The sequence below is a fragment of the Rhinolophus hipposideros genome, assembly GCF_964194185.1.
Source record: "Rhinolophus hipposideros genome assembly, chromosome: 24".
NCBI lineage: Eukaryota > Metazoa > Chordata > Mammalia > Chiroptera > Rhinolophidae > Rhinolophus > Rhinolophus hipposideros.
Genome location: NC_138070.1, coordinates 1,427,443 through 1,442,555, shown reverse-complemented (window position 1 = coordinate 1,442,555; position 15,113 = coordinate 1,427,443). Strand labels below are relative to the sequence as shown.

General features: G+C 53.5%; 1 protein-coding gene across 1 annotated transcript in view; it reads right to left on the bottom strand.

Moving 5' to 3' along the window:
* The window catches only part of TMEM132D (transmembrane protein 132D), a 429,533-nt gene extending 418,595 nt beyond the window's left edge, over positions 1 to 10,938 (bottom strand). The window contains exon 1 of the mRNA XM_081037657.1: positions 10,524 to 10,938. Within this exon, the coding sequence (XP_080893783.1) occupies positions 10,524 to 10,602 (79 nt within the window). The 5' untranslated portion in view covers positions 10,603 to 10,938. The remainder of the gene's footprint in view (positions 1 to 10,523) is intronic.
* Positions 10,939 to 15,113: the final 4,175 nt, after the last annotated feature.

Sequence of the window (15,113 nt, the reverse complement as noted above, 5' to 3'; positions counted from 1 at the left end):
GTCACAGAATCCAGATGCTGGGACCACAGACACTGCAAGGAAGGAATGGTGACAGTGGGTCTGGGCCAGAGCAGGGCTGTGCGGTGGACGGGGGCATCTGAGCCCCCTCCCCACGGAGCCGGGGCCCCCGGTGTTCACAGCCTGCATACACACCGCCTCCCAGAGTCCACTAACCGCCACGCCGCCAGCTAAGGACCTGCCACCATGAGACAAGCACCGTCCGTGGAAGACGAGTCTGCAGAACGCGTAAGGGGACGGTAAGGACGCCGGCCCCTCCTCTGTCCACGTAACTGAAAAATTTGTCATACTTGGCTTAGATGGCTGACCAGAGAGGATTGTCCACTTACGTGTCAGTTCCCTCCACTGAACTGCACTCTCTTGGGGATAAAGTTGATTTCAGATTCTCTTCTATCTCCTCAGAGGCAATCTCACTGCATTTATAACTTGCCCTCCAAATATAACTGTGGGATCAACACAAGAAGCCCTGTGGTGCCCACTGCCGGCCACATTCTCGGCTGGAGACAAACCATGACAATGGGGCAGGTCGGGGGCTGAACTTGAACGTTTTATGCTGCAGTTAGGCCGCAGGAGCCTTTCAAATTCCATCAAAGTCACAGAATCAGTGAATTCCAAATGAAAACACCTACCTGTTGTCTTGACTGTTCTAGAACAGTGATTCCCAGAGGGGACGCCCGCTGCAGCCTCCCCACTCCGTATTAAATGCATTTTCCGGTTCCCTCGTGACCTTGAAGCCACAGTGTCCTCTCCTCACATTATTGCTGCCAGAGGCCCCCTGGCTGTAACCTCTGCACACAGCTCGCCCGGGAGCAGCACGGGACATTCCTCGCTGGCCGCACACGTCACCTCGCCCACTCCAGCCTGTTACCCTTCAGGAGACGAAGCCTCCCAGCGCCCTGGAACCTGAGGAAGTCAGAGCCTCAGGCATGCGGGTCCCCCTCAGTGAGCGTGACTGTCTCCACGATGCGTTCTGGGCAGTTTTCGGGGACACCAGAGCGCTTAGCCACACACTGGGGCCCAGCAGACACAGACACGGCCATCACGAAGAGCATCAAGATCCCAGGAAGTGGGGTTTTTCATCTGTTGCCAACACACGCACTCCCCCCATTCGTGCTTTCGCTGTCTGCGATCCCAGTTACAAGGTCAACCGAGGTCCAAAAACATTAAGTGGAAAATTCCAGAAGTAGGCAGTCCATAGGATTTAAACTGTGAGCTGCTCTGAGGAGAATCACAAAACCTCTCTCTGTCCCACTGCGTCCCACCCAGAATGTGAAGCATCCCACCTGAGCCCAGCATGGCCACGCTGTGGACGCTGCCCGCCCCGGTCATCTCTGTTATCAGACGGCCTGTAGAGCTACCGCAGGGCTTGTGTTCAGTCACCCCTCCTTTACTGAACACCACCCTCACACCACATTTATAACAGTGTACGGTTAGAATTATCCTATTTTATTATTGTTGTCACTCTTACTGCGCCTAATTTATAAATGAAACTTCCTCATAGCTATGTCTGTACAGGAAAGAGCATGGTATACACACGGTTTGGCACTATCCGCAGTTTCAGGCACTTACTAGGATAGGAGTCTTGGAGGGGACCCTCCTGCAGAGAAGGGGGCCTGCTGTACCTGGGCAAAGGTGGAACCCTTTCTGGAAAGAACCTGGGAGCAAAAGCTCTGCCCATACTCTTTAGGCAGGTAATGAAATAACCGTGACTGTAAGAAAGTAACTCAAAGCCAAAATTATACACAGTAATAATTATTTCCTTATAGTAGTGGGAAAAGTATAAATTCTGTCATTGTCCAGCAAGACCTGAGATTTTTGAGCTATGATACAGACACTAAAAATGCATCCGTGACACACTCTGAAAACATGATGAAATGCTTACATAAACGCAGGAACTCCAAAGAGCCGCACACAAATTCTGTGTCCCATACACAGAGTGAATGCCACAGGTTTAAACCTTCGTAGAAAAACGATGAGGATAGAATATATCGAAACGTGAAACAGTCACCCCTGCACCGTGAGGTTATTTTCACCTCTCCCTCATTTCAAAATGAGTTTGAAGTAGCTTACAAAAATAAACGCAGTGGGCAGACAGGTAGGCGAGGACACAGATGGGAAGAGAGAAGGAACAAGGGTAGAAAATAAAATAGAGCCCAGGACGAGGCGGATTTGCGAGGACGTCAGCCTCTCTGGGGTTCCCACATGTGTAAATAGTGACGCTGGCTCAGAGGCGCCCGGGAGTTAACAGGAGGCAGACACACTTAGGGGCTCACTTCTTAACCTCATGGCTCACAGGAGGAAGTGTTGACTCTTTTTCAGGACAACCACAGCTTTTTCTCCCAGGTAAGAACGCCTAAGAAACAGTTCTTCGAAAAGGAACTGAGGGGAGGGACCGTGTTTACTAGGTAAAGGCCCTCTGTCGCCCCATGTTAAGCTTCTCTTCGTACGTAACCCCAAGTCTTTCCACACAAGCCGCCCGCCAGGCCCTCTCTGCTTCCCCAGCTGGCACTGACGGCCCTGCCGCTTGTCCCGGGTACTTAACTCTTCTAACCAGGAGACCTCTCCATCGCAATCCTGAAGGCAGTGTCCTCAGGACCCTTCTTGCATCGGTTCCTCTCCAGTGTCCCATCTGTGGGTCCACCGAGGTCCGGAAACATTAAATGGAAAATTCCAGAAACAAACAGCCAGCCCTGAGACACACAGTCACTGGGAGGACCAAGACAGACTCCTAGGACAAGACCCCTCCGCCCGAGCTCAAGGCTGACACCTGCCGCCATCGAATGCCGTGACCCTCCTGGCACAGGGCCACCCAGGCCTGTGTTTCTGTCGTGGGGACAAGTGCACTGCAGTGACAGCAAATCTCAGTCCCAGGCCTCAAGGAACAAGACACGCACATCCCTTTGTTTGTCTCTCCTTGGATTCCCCATGTCACCAGTAGCCACAGGGAGGCTCGGTCAACACAACCCCCCAGTATTCTAAGGGTCACGTCAAGGGACATGGTTCAAAATGGCCACGACAACCCGCGGGTTCATTTCCACTACAGACTCTGTCATCTGTCCTGCCGGCATCTGGGCGCCTGGGGTCGGACCCCCAGACCAGGGCTTCCCTCCACGGCCTGGACCTGCCGGCCTCCTCGGTGACAGTGCCCCGCCAGCCGTCTTTACCATCCCTGATGGGGCAGGAAGGCCATCAGCGGCTCCCAGCACCCCGACCCCAGCAAACATTTCCTCTGCTTCCTCCCCGGAGACGAGGGTGGGTGCTCTTCACCTGAGAGTCTCCAAGTAGGTTTGGGAAATTGTCTTCACCCCTTAATGCCATCATTGGGGTGACGTGCCTTCGAGTATCTCAGAAGCACCTGAGCCCCCTCTAAGCTCCACCCCTCCCTCCCTGAGTAACAAGTATTTCCTAAGCTGAGGAAGGACAGAGGCACCGAGAACACACGCCTGTGCACAAGGTTTGTCCTTTGCTGGACGTCAGCTCTTGGAATCCAAGTCAGGAACGTGGCTTTTCTGTCCCGTGCTCTTTGCTAGAGCCAGACGCCATGGAGGCGGTGTCCTACCTCCTACAGAGAGAACAGGAAGCTTAGGGGAGACGGATTACGTGCAGGCAGGGGGAATGGCAATTTCGACGTCCATTTCGATACCAGAAGCATTTACTGCCCCCGCATCCTGACAGATGGGGTCCAATACCCCAGCGAGCCGTTTGATAGCTTCAGCTACCCCCACTACCTGTACCCTCCTGAACAAAACCACAAACGAAAAACAGCAAAACCACAGAAACGAGCTCTGACTGCCATCTTCCTTACCTCGTGAGTCTACCAGGGATTGCCCCATACACATACGAACATACTGTTTCACATGAGCAAAACGGCGTAACAGCACGACACGCGGAGAACTGTGTGACAGAGAGAGAGGTTTATGTCCTCGCTCAAGTCTTGCCAATATTTTTTACCTTGGTTACTATTCTGTCTGTTACAACAGTATGTACTTGAGTCTCTTTCCCAATGCATGTCATAAGTTTGTCTACTTTAAGTTCAAGGGTCTTCTTCCCCTAGAGATTCTTACACAATTTCTGGAAGGGGGGGGCCTCTTGGGTGATATCTCTGTATTAAAAAGGAATCCTCAAAACTGACGATTAAGAGAAGTGAGAAAGACCCTGGCGTTGGCTGTCTTGGGTGCTCCCCTTATTTCCTTCCAGAAGAAGATCTGTTTAAATAAATGACACAAGTGAAATAGAAACATTCTGAGTCTCGGGTCTCATTTCACGACAAACGCACGCTGGGTGGCTGTGATCACCGTGTGCGTCTGCCACAGACCAGTGTTCAGCCAAGCTCGTTCTGTGACATCAAAGTCAACCTCACCAGCTCCCGTGTGCAGAGACCCCAACACTCTCCTTGTGGAAACAGGGAAAACATTTGCGTGCTTTCATTCTGCACTCTTCTTCCTCACTCTTTACAATTTCACAAAGGGCCACTGCGGGCCAACACTGTTAGTCCTGCAGGAACAGAGACCACGTTGCAAGCCTGGTGCCCCAGGAGCCCCAGGGACGGACAAGCGGGTGCCTGAGTCACCGCCCAGCGAGCACGTCAAAGCTTCCCGCTCTCTGAGCCAGGAGACAAGCACACACGCTTCCACCATCGGAGCAGCTCAGTGCCTTTCAGTCTGGGCATGAAAGTCTATATTTCCGTCCCTTTTAGGTCTTGCAATCAGAAAAACTGAGGCTGAGAAAATCCAAGAACACCACATGCATTTATTCACTCGCTCAGCACATGCGGAGCGCCAACCATCGACTGGGCTCTGAGCTAGGACTCACGGGAGACCTGTGTGCTCTCAGCCGGGTGTAATTTCCGCCTGAGAGTCAGCTTAGTTTGCATTATCAAATCACGAGTAGAATGGAGAGTGGTTCACGGTCCAGGCATGACATCAGAATTCAGACTCTGCCTCTTCTGAGTTGGAAGATCTGGGAGAGACAAGTTACTTAACTTTTCTGGGCCTCAATGTCTGCATCTATAGGTGAGGTTAATAACAAAATGTACCCCCTCGGGTTTACCTGCAAACCCGCAAGAGTTACTGTCAGGAATCACTCACTGCTGTGCCTGACGTACAATAATAACTGAAAGAGGTAGCTGTGATTTCTAATCCCCTCACCTTCTCCCTCTGTACACATGAAACTATTAAAAAAAACCCAGTAAATCCAAGATTCACAATAAAATGTTTCTAGGTTTAAAAAAATAAAAGAAAAAGAAACGGATAGCATTGGTAATTCAAGAACACAGAGTGTAAAATAAAGTAATATTTCAATCACAAAAAAAAAAGAAAGAAAAAGAAAGAAAAGGTAGCTGTGGTTATTGTTGACCAAACTATTTCCTGCGGCACTTTGTATGCCTGCGGACAAACAACAACCAGCATCAAACCATTTTACTGTTAGGCGAAGGTTCTTCAAGCACCTTTCTACAGTCCTACGCATACTTAAAACATTATGGAGCCCTTGCAATGTCCAAAGTGCCGTACTAAATACTGGAGAGAAACCAAAGATAGAGAGAAAAATGCACAGTTTCAGCCCCAGAGAAACTTAAAATTTAGGAGAGGCAAGAGAAAATCATTTTAGAACGTCACCCCTGTAGACAGGTGAAAAATGGCCCCCCAAAAGATGTCCATGTCCAAATACCTTGAACCTGAGAGCATCACTGTATTTGGGGGACAAAAAGGAGAAGGGGCTTTGCATGTGATTGATAGAATTACTCCTGATCAGAGGGAGACGGTGCGAGATTTCAGACACAGAAGAGGACCGAGCAGAGAGGGACGGAAGCCACCGGCCTTGGAGCTGGCCTGCGGGCCGCCGCCAGAGGCAAGACGCGACTCACCCCACGAGCCTCCTGCTGACACCTGGCCCTGGCCCAGTGACTGATTCGGGACTTCCGGCCGCCAGAACCACGAGGGAATAGCGTTCTGCTGTTCCAGTCACCCAGTTTGTGGTCATCTGTTACAGCCGCCCCAGGAAACGTGCACCCACCGATGACAACCCACCCATGACCTGTACGCCAACAATGGCCTGGGAAGGCTGACCACAGGACAGAGCACCCACCTGGATGATTCTGAACGGGAAAGAGGGTGCTGTGAGTAACTCCACCAGGACACACCAGGCTGCGTCCACACCCTAACTGACCACTGCCTCCTTCCCAGGGTGGCCTTCCCTTCATGCGGCATCACCGGCCACACTGCCTTTCACCAGTCGCCAGTCTTGCCTGCGCTCTGGCTTGCACAGTGCCCCCTAATGCTAACCCATCTCCCAGGTGAGGGAAGGTCTCCCCAGCTACTCCGAGTCACTGCCAACGTCCCTGCACTCAGAGGGACATGCTCTGTCCTGCCTGGACAGCACAGCCGGAAGGGGACATTCCTCTGTACGACTGACATGCTCTCCACCTCTTCTGGAAACCGTAGCTCTGTGAAGGCAGGAAGCAACCACACCTGTCTGGGATGTTCTCACTACTGGGTTCCCACGGCCAGCAGCATTTGGGGCACAGAGTTGGTGCTCAGAAGGCAGTCACTGCCGTAAAAGAGTGAATAGAGATGAAAGAAAGCAGAACGAGAGGAAGAGAGGGCGCCGAACACGGAACAGTGGGCCTTGAGCTTACAACTTACAGCCCTGGAGCTACAGCTGTGGCACTTGACAATGTAGAGGAGTGACTGGTAGTTAACTTCCCTGGCCTATGGGTACTTTAGTGCCTCCTGACCCCATGTCCTCATAGCACCCACAAATAGCTCCTGCAGAGCTCCACGTTCACTGAAAACATGTGGCCTGTGATCTTGAATGAACAGATTTATGGGGGGATGGATGGACATATGGACGCATAGATGGATGGATGATGGATGGATGGATAGGGATGGACGGATGGATGGACGGATGGATGATGGATGGATGATGGATGGATGGGTGGATGGATGGGTGGATGGATGATGGATGGATGATGGATGGATGATGGATGGATGATGGATGGATGGATGGATGGATGGGTGGATGGATGATGGATGGATGGGTGGATGGATGATGGATGGATGGGTGGATGGATGGATGATGGATGGATGGGTGGATGGATGATGGACGCATGGATGGATGGATGATGGATGGATGGTTAGATGGATCAATAGAAGGAAGGATAAATGGACTGGCAAATAAAAGGATGGGTGGATGGATAATAACTGGTTGAATAAATGAATAAATGGATAGATGAAATAATATAGGATAGTATAATCTTTTACAACAAGGTACTTGGAGCTTTTGTTTTGTATTTCATTTTTTCTTGGCTTTCAAAATGGAACTAAATTAAACATATCCTAATACTTAGAAGTCTACCTTTCTGTGCATAAAAGAATTTTTTATGAAATTATATTTGTTACTTAACTTTTTAATTTAGAGAAAATGAAACTTAATAGTCTCCTCATTCCCTAGCCTTTTAATTTTGACAGAATTTAAGTATAATCAATAAAGTTCCCCTCTCTCTCTCTCTCTGCCTCTCTTCCTCCCTCCCACACCCCCACACGCGCGCACACACACACCTCCCCACCTGCTCTCTCCTGGGCATTTCTTCCTCCCCGAGAGCCTGGACAGCGGGTGGCTGTCAACAAGCTCCTCCCAGTCTCAGGCTGTGGGAGGTGATGCGTCACCACCTGGATGCTTTACTTCTGACCTCAGAGGGGAGCTGTAAATGTGGAAACACTGCGCCAGAAGATGCCCCAAGAAAGTCACTGCTCAGGACACTCACTTACTGAGCCCACAGAGGCAGAGCACCCATCCGGCCAGCACAGCCCTGAGAGGGGGACCCCATCAGGAGAGCAGCTCTTCTCCCAGGAGCCCAGGTCTCTGCGTGTCTGCTTCCCACCAGAATTTTCAAGGGAGCACAACTCTGGGAGATGCAGGCAAGGGTCCTCACAGGCAGCCTAACGCATGGCAACCTTCTCAGGTGTGTATTTGAACATTGCCTGGCTCTCTGCCCACCTCCAGTCTCCTCAGCCCCCTGCTTTCCATACTCCTGCCCCCTCCTACAAAGTGAACAGCAATGCGTTAAAACACGTCTGAACTCAAAAACGCCGAGTTCCCAACCCAGCCTAGATTCCCAGCGTAAGATTCAAGCTCTCTGGCAACTTGACATAAGGCCATTCTCCAGAAAAGGTGGGGACCGTAGAACAGTAGTGCCAGTAAAACTTTTTCTTTCGCATTATAGTTCCTAGGTCCCAGGGGCAGAAGTGCAAGCAGAAAAAAGTTATTTTTATTTGTTTTTCCAAAGCTCTGTATGAGGTTTCATCTGCTCCGCGACCCATCACTCTACGCTCATGACATTTAGCCTGCAATTAACATGTACGTTTTGTTCATTCAAAGATTTGTGGTTGAAAAGAACTACAACCATACAGTAAAAACAGTGATATGATAAAGCAGACATTTAACATCTCATAATGACCTCCACTTTTCCATCAGCCCCAGACAAATCAGGCACGACGGAACGTGCGTGTGCATGTGTTTGCCTTCCATTAAAACTCTTTCAAATATAGCTCATATTTGATCGCAACCTGGTTTAGACCGTTAAGGCAATCAGAGAATCTTAGAGTGGGAAGGGACTTGACACATGGGAAAAAGAACCGAACCCACCAAATGTTTAGAGGTCATACCTGCACCACGAAAATTTTGTACAACGTGATGGCCTCGGGGGTGTCAAGCTTTCTCCTGTTTTTATTAGGTTGATGCAAAAGTAACTGTGGCTTCAAAGGTTAAAAATAATTGCAAAAACCACAATTACTTTTGAGCCAACCTAACAGCCTATTGTGAACAACCACTGAATTACTTACCCTGGGCTCAGGACGCTTAGCTGATCTACTCTTGACTGAATTCTCTAAGTTCAACACACAAAACATGTCACATGCTGGGCTTACAGCCCCATTTCCCAAGCTGACATCTCCACATCACAGAGCTCCTGGTTTTAAGGGCATTTTCAGGGTTTGCCCTTGCAAAAGTTCAGAAGTACCAGGGGAAATACAGAGCTCCTCACCACCGCTCCATCTAATAGAGAAATCAGTAACAGAACCACGCACGTGACCCAGAACACGCAATGATGGTTAAGTCGTATTTACAAAGCTTTTCTGTACCTTTCTTAATGAAACCTGGTTGCTGCAGGCAGGAAAACAGAGACGCCTAGTCCTATTATAAAACCGAGTGACAACCAATAAAAAACATGCCTTACAGCCATACGCACATCTGCCGGACTGCTGTTGCTGTGGATTTGGGGTGTTTCAACCGCACGTCTGCCTGGGTTAGATTCACTGAACCCCTCAGCCCTTTCTCTGCTTTTCTGTGCACATCATAAGCCCAGGAGCTCTCGTCCTCAGGCTGCACTGCTCGGGAGACGTGAGCCCATTGCAATTGGGCTAGAAAAGACAGGAGGGGCACGGTGAGCCCAGGCCCCCTTCCTGAATCACACCAGCACCAAACCCCGGCGAGTCGACTGTCTTCTCCTATTCTCAGACCCGAAGCAGTGTAGCCCACTGACTCCGGAAGATCACAGAGAACGGAAAATTCCCGTAATTAAAAGGCTGTGTGCTTGAGCCCTAACTTGGAAGTTTCTGAAAGCGGTCTCCTCTCCAGAACCGCAGAGAACTCTGTTTATAGAAATTTGGGGGCACACACTGGAGACGGCTAAAGCGCTCCACTTTCCTCCTAATATATTTCTCTGTAGGAAGCAGGCCCTGGGAGGAGGAGGAGCCACACAAATAAGGACTTCCCGTCAGTAACAAGGAACTGCTGGTACTTTCTACACCCTCCTGTGTGGATCAAATGATTGCTCTTCCAGCCATGGGTGTCTTGAGCGTCCAAACTTGCGGTGGCAATGACAGACGGGGAGGTTGACAGAAGGCAAAGTGGGCAGGTGAGGACTAGCTCTGTTCTCACAGCTTCGGGTCAGGGCCCTGCTGGGAGAACTCGGGTGACAAGTTAGGGTTGGCCAACCTGCAGGGATGCTGGCCAGCGGCCAGGACCCGCGCTGGAAGCCTCTCCAGGAGCCACCTCTCCAGAGCTAACCAGTGACATCTTTCTAACATGTAGGAGAGCTCTGCAATTATTTCCTATGAGGTCAGTGCCAGCAGGAAAAGTCAAGTCCAAATTCCAGGCCCCTTCATTTCAATCCCCAGCCCCGGACCTGCAGCTCAGCCCTCCGAGGACCCACCTCTCCTCTCAAGCGTCTCCACAGCCCCCTGCCTCATGGAAAACGCTGTCGGTGAGCAGGGCTGTTTTCCCTCCGACCCTCTGCAGTCTCACCTCGGGCCTCCCACCCACGTCCTCCCGCGAGGCACCTGCAGCAAAGGGCCCGCCGCGGACCTTGGCGTCCGCACGCGCGCGTGCACACGCGCACACCCACACCCACGCCCTCTCTCCCCGCCACCCAGCCACGCGTGCACTCCCACACGCTCACTCCCGGCAAAGTTAGTCCCGGGGCCGGAGGTGGCGCGGCGTCCACTCACCTTTGGAGAAGAGGGCGGCCAGGCTGATGAGCACGGGGGACCAGTGGTGCCACGGCGTCCCCATCTCAGACGGGCACATCCCGGAGACCGGAGCGCAGACCCTCGGCTCTCCGGCGCCGTCTGAGCGAAGAAGACGCGGTGGCCGAGCTCGGGAGGCGGGCGCCGGGCTGGGCGGCCAGGGAGCGCGCGGCTAGGGGCGCGGGCAGCCGCGGGGCCCTGCGCGCCCCTCCCGCGGGGCCATGCCGGCCGCAGTCGGCCTCCCTGGTCCGGCGCGCGCGGAGGCACACCCCGCCCCCTCTCGCCCCCACTAGGATATTTTTACTTTAATCCACGCGGATTTGTTCCCTTCCTGTTGACCCGAGCGTGGACTGGCTTCCAGTTGGGCCACAAAGGGGGGCTGCGGGAGCGCGGGGCCGCGGGCGGGCGGGCGCAGGGCCCCCATCCTGCGCAGGGCGCCCCGGGGCTCGCGCGCGCCGGCGCCGAAGTTTGGCGGCCGGAGCCCCCCCGCGCCGCCCGGCCCCCTCGGCTCGCGGGCCCCAGGCGCGCAGGGCGCACGGCCGGCGGCGGAGACGCGGGGCCCGGCGCTGGGAGGAGGACCAGCCGCTCCGCCAAGACCGCATCCGCGGAGGCGAGCGCCACAGTGCCCCGCGCGGGTTCCGGGCTGAGCCTTGAATGGGCCTTTTTTTAAAAAGCCCCACCCTTTCGGAGTGACAGCTGTGAGCCCCAATCCGCAAAGTGAGTCCCACCTCCCCCGCTCTGCCCCGCACCCTCCCTCCTGGCCACCCCGCCCGAGAGCGCGCGTGGGAGGGGCCGCGGGGACGCCCGCAGACACCTGGCCGCCCGGGAGCTCCCAACAGGTGGCCTTCCCTGGGTCCTCGCGCCCCGCGTGCGGGCACATCCTCAGCCTCGGGGTGTCTGAGGCTCTGGGCCCTCAGGGAGCCCCAGATCCTGCAGCGGGGCCCCTCACCCCGCCCCGGTGGTCCCCACAATCTCTGAGCAGCGGGGCCTCTGACCTACCATCTGAGGGTCACGCTGGCCCTCACCCGCCCTGGAATGACCTCCAGGTCAGTGATCCTAAAAGAATTCCCGTTTGACCCCCAGCTGACCCGCTTGGAAGTGGGAATGGCTCCGTTACGGGCCCACGAGGCCCTGAGGAGAGAAAGGACCGGCTTCTAGTTCATGCCTCCTGCATCCCCAGCGAGGACCCCAGGAGCCACGGTCACCGGGCAGAACCTGAGGTCTTAGCCCAGGGACTCTGCTCCCCGTGCGCCCGTGGGTTACCTGGACTAAGATCAGAGGAGGGAAAGCACTGTGAGTCCGTAACACATTGGCAACCAACCAACCTCAGCGAAACCAGGCCAGGTGAATTCACACCTGGAAGTACAGGTGGGTCATTACCTCCCCGAGGCACAAACAGAGGCTTCATTCTCTAGGCCTGAGGTTGCGAACACACACCCCGGCTTCCAGAGTTCTTAGCTCACAAAGGTCCCAGGAAGATGAGGACAGAGGACAGTGTCTCCCTGAGTTTCCCTCTCCTTGAGGTGTGTCCATCTCCCTCACTCCGTATTTCCTTTCCTGAAGGTAGGTCTCTTTCTGTTTTTCTTTATTTCTCAAACTTCTGCCTGTTCTCTTTGCTCTCCTATAAAATCCTCAAGCATCAATTTGGCAAAGAACCTACGCGATGTGTGTTTCCGTGCTTCTGGAGCCTGAGCGAGCACCCACCCCCTGGGCAGCTTATTGAAGCTGGCTGCTCAGCCCCCATCCCGGGTCTGGGTGGGGCTCCAGAACCTCCATCCCTAACGCGCGCCAGGTGACGTTAGACCACGGGCCTCCTTCACAGTCACCTTTCACCTCCATGCTGGGGAAACTGAGGCTTCGTGCCTTGCACACCTTCACCGGGCCTCAGTGGCAGCACCAAAGTGTGTGCGAAATGGCATTTTAATGTGAAACGGAGTCTATTTTTTAAACATTTCTCAAATATGTCAACTAGGAATTAGTAGTCTGGCCCCTCTCCTTTATTAAAAACAATCATTTTATATTGTCTAAATCAAACTGAGATTCCCCCCCCCCAGAATTACAATCATCAGACGCCTTGGTGGGGGCGTTGTAGGCGGAGGTGTGTGCGTGCCAAAGATTTCTCTGTGTCCTTAGGATAAAAGGTGGCTGACAGATTCCCAGCTGTTGCCCAAAATGTTAAACAATTTCCTCATTATACAGAGTTGGCTGGACAAAGTTGTCCTACTCTTTGGGGTGGAAACTTTTTTGGGGGAAGTTGCAGCTCCAGATACCCGACCAGTGGCTGAAATAAGATGTAAGAATGGCTTCTCAGGCTCCGGCCTCCAGTGTGTTCTAGCGAACACGTCCGCTCTTCTCTGAGTAATTAGCGCAACGGCTGGTGGGGGCAGCAATGCCTTGGGAAGCCCGAAGAGGCTCGCTGAGGCCTGCCAGGCCCTCATCCACCCCCCATGCCTCTGGGATAACTTCCCACCCAAACGCCTGCCTTGTCTCAAATTAATTGCAAGAAATCTGCTTCCCTCCAAGAATAGGTGTTTCATCTGCAGGACCATAAATCAATTTGTAAGCCTAATTTTGTCGGTAATTAAATAGTGCTAATTGTTCGTGCTGTGTGCAGTAGGCTCTTCCACAAGGCAGTTTGGGTGGCTGTCCTTGAATAAAACAGGCATTCCATGCAGCAGTGTCCAGGAAGGCCAGCTTTGTCCGGGAGTGGGTGGAGGTGGGCAGGACACTGCTGGAATTCACCCATGGAGCCCGCGAGAGATGCCACCAGGTGCCCCCTGAAACCCACTTCTGCCAGCGAGGCACAGCTGAGTGACCGGGCGTGAGTGGGGAAGTCAAGGGCACAACTAGGGGGTGGAGGGGGTGGTAAAAGATCTGGAAGCAAAGCAGGGCCACAGACCACGAGAGCCCATTCACCTCTCGGAGAGCTCTTGACATTCCAGGGGCCCCCGAGAGGCAGGGGCAGAGGGGGAACACGTCTGGCAAAATGCAGCACCTGGACTGCCCCTCCAGCAGCCCCCCCACTTCCTGCCTTCACTGGGCTCACAGCCCCGGGCCTCTGTGTGGCCACATTTGCCAGGAAGGCTGGAGAGCCAGAGCAGGGGTGCCTCCGGAGAAGCGCCCAGCTCAAGTGGAGGCGTCTCTGGTGGGCCCAGGGGGGCACAAGGGGCCATTCCACTTTCCTGCCTAATTTCAGGTGTCTCTGTTCTGGCTTCAGAACACCTCTGTTCACTCCTCTTCTGACAGGTTCCTGCCCTGCTCCGGGCTGTGTGGCTGTTGGGCAGACAGCGGGGCACTGGGGTTGGTCAGCACTGAGGTCCAGGCCAGAACCGGGAATCCGTCGTTTGAGGCTGTGGCTGGTTGTGCCCGTGTGCAGTGCCTGCAGCTGTACCTGTGAGCACCAGCACCTTCCAGTCTGGTGGCAGGCGGTGGGCCTGTCTTTGTTGAAGATGAGCTGTGAACACAGTCAGAGGAAGATGGGGGTGTCCATCGGAAGGACTCAGGGCAGAGCCGGCCTTCCCAGAGGAGGAGTCGGCCCTGCCCAATTCTGCAAGAGCCGTTGGCCACACACCAAGGGAAGATGCGTTTGTAGGGTCGGAACGCCGATCTCATAGTGAGTCTGACACGTCGGACTGACCCATCAGTTTGGTTTTCTGAGAGAAGCACCTAACTGGTTTGATTTCTTTAGTCCGTTTGAAATGAGTGTTTCCAATGGACTTGAAGGGCTGGGTTCTTGGATGACAGACGCCTTGGTCTGGGACTGAATGAACAGTCACGTGGACCTTTGCATCAGACACACACCTCCCCGTGTGATTGCGGAGAAACAAGGCTCCCACCCCACGCGGAAGAAGCGTGTCCACGGAAGGGACACTCAGGGAGGCACGCACGTGACCACTGAGGCAAGGCCTCAGCTGGCAGTCTGTAGAGCTGCCGACACAAGGAGAAGGGACGCTGTGCAGCTGTGTCGTGTGAACGCCTGACAGCTTCCGAGCTGAAATGTGAGGACATCGTCAGCGGCCCGAGTTGGCAGTTACTTAAGGCACTTGGGGAATCGATGGAGGTAACGGGTCTGGGAGCACTCCTGGCTTCGAGCTCTCTTTTGCCCTCTTAATAAAAGTCCACCGAGGAAAATGTGTGTACGCCAGTTTTCTCACAGGAGCCAGCTTCCATCAACGGCACCGGTTCCTCTGCGCGGGATTTCAGTGGTGGACGCGTGGAGACCTGCTCCTGTCCCCTTCCCTCCCCACAGCTGTGTTGGTCCCAGTCAGAATATCGGGCCCCCCCTCCACCTAATCACAAGCGTCCTTTAAATGATTATTTCTAACCACTCTCCAATACCAGATTTTCACTTCTTCGGAAGGTCTTCGGTTGATGTCTAAACTGGTCAACATGGGAGTAAATGGGATTAACCAGGATGAATTATTTGTAAATTGATTTCTGAGGCATCGCATGAGAGGCGTCCATCTGGGAGAAGTGACTAATGCCACCAGCGAGCTCTCCGGGTCTGAAAGGAAATACAGTAGCGTTATGTTGTATCACTGGGGGGGAGGCAGGGGGGGCTTAAAAGGCGAT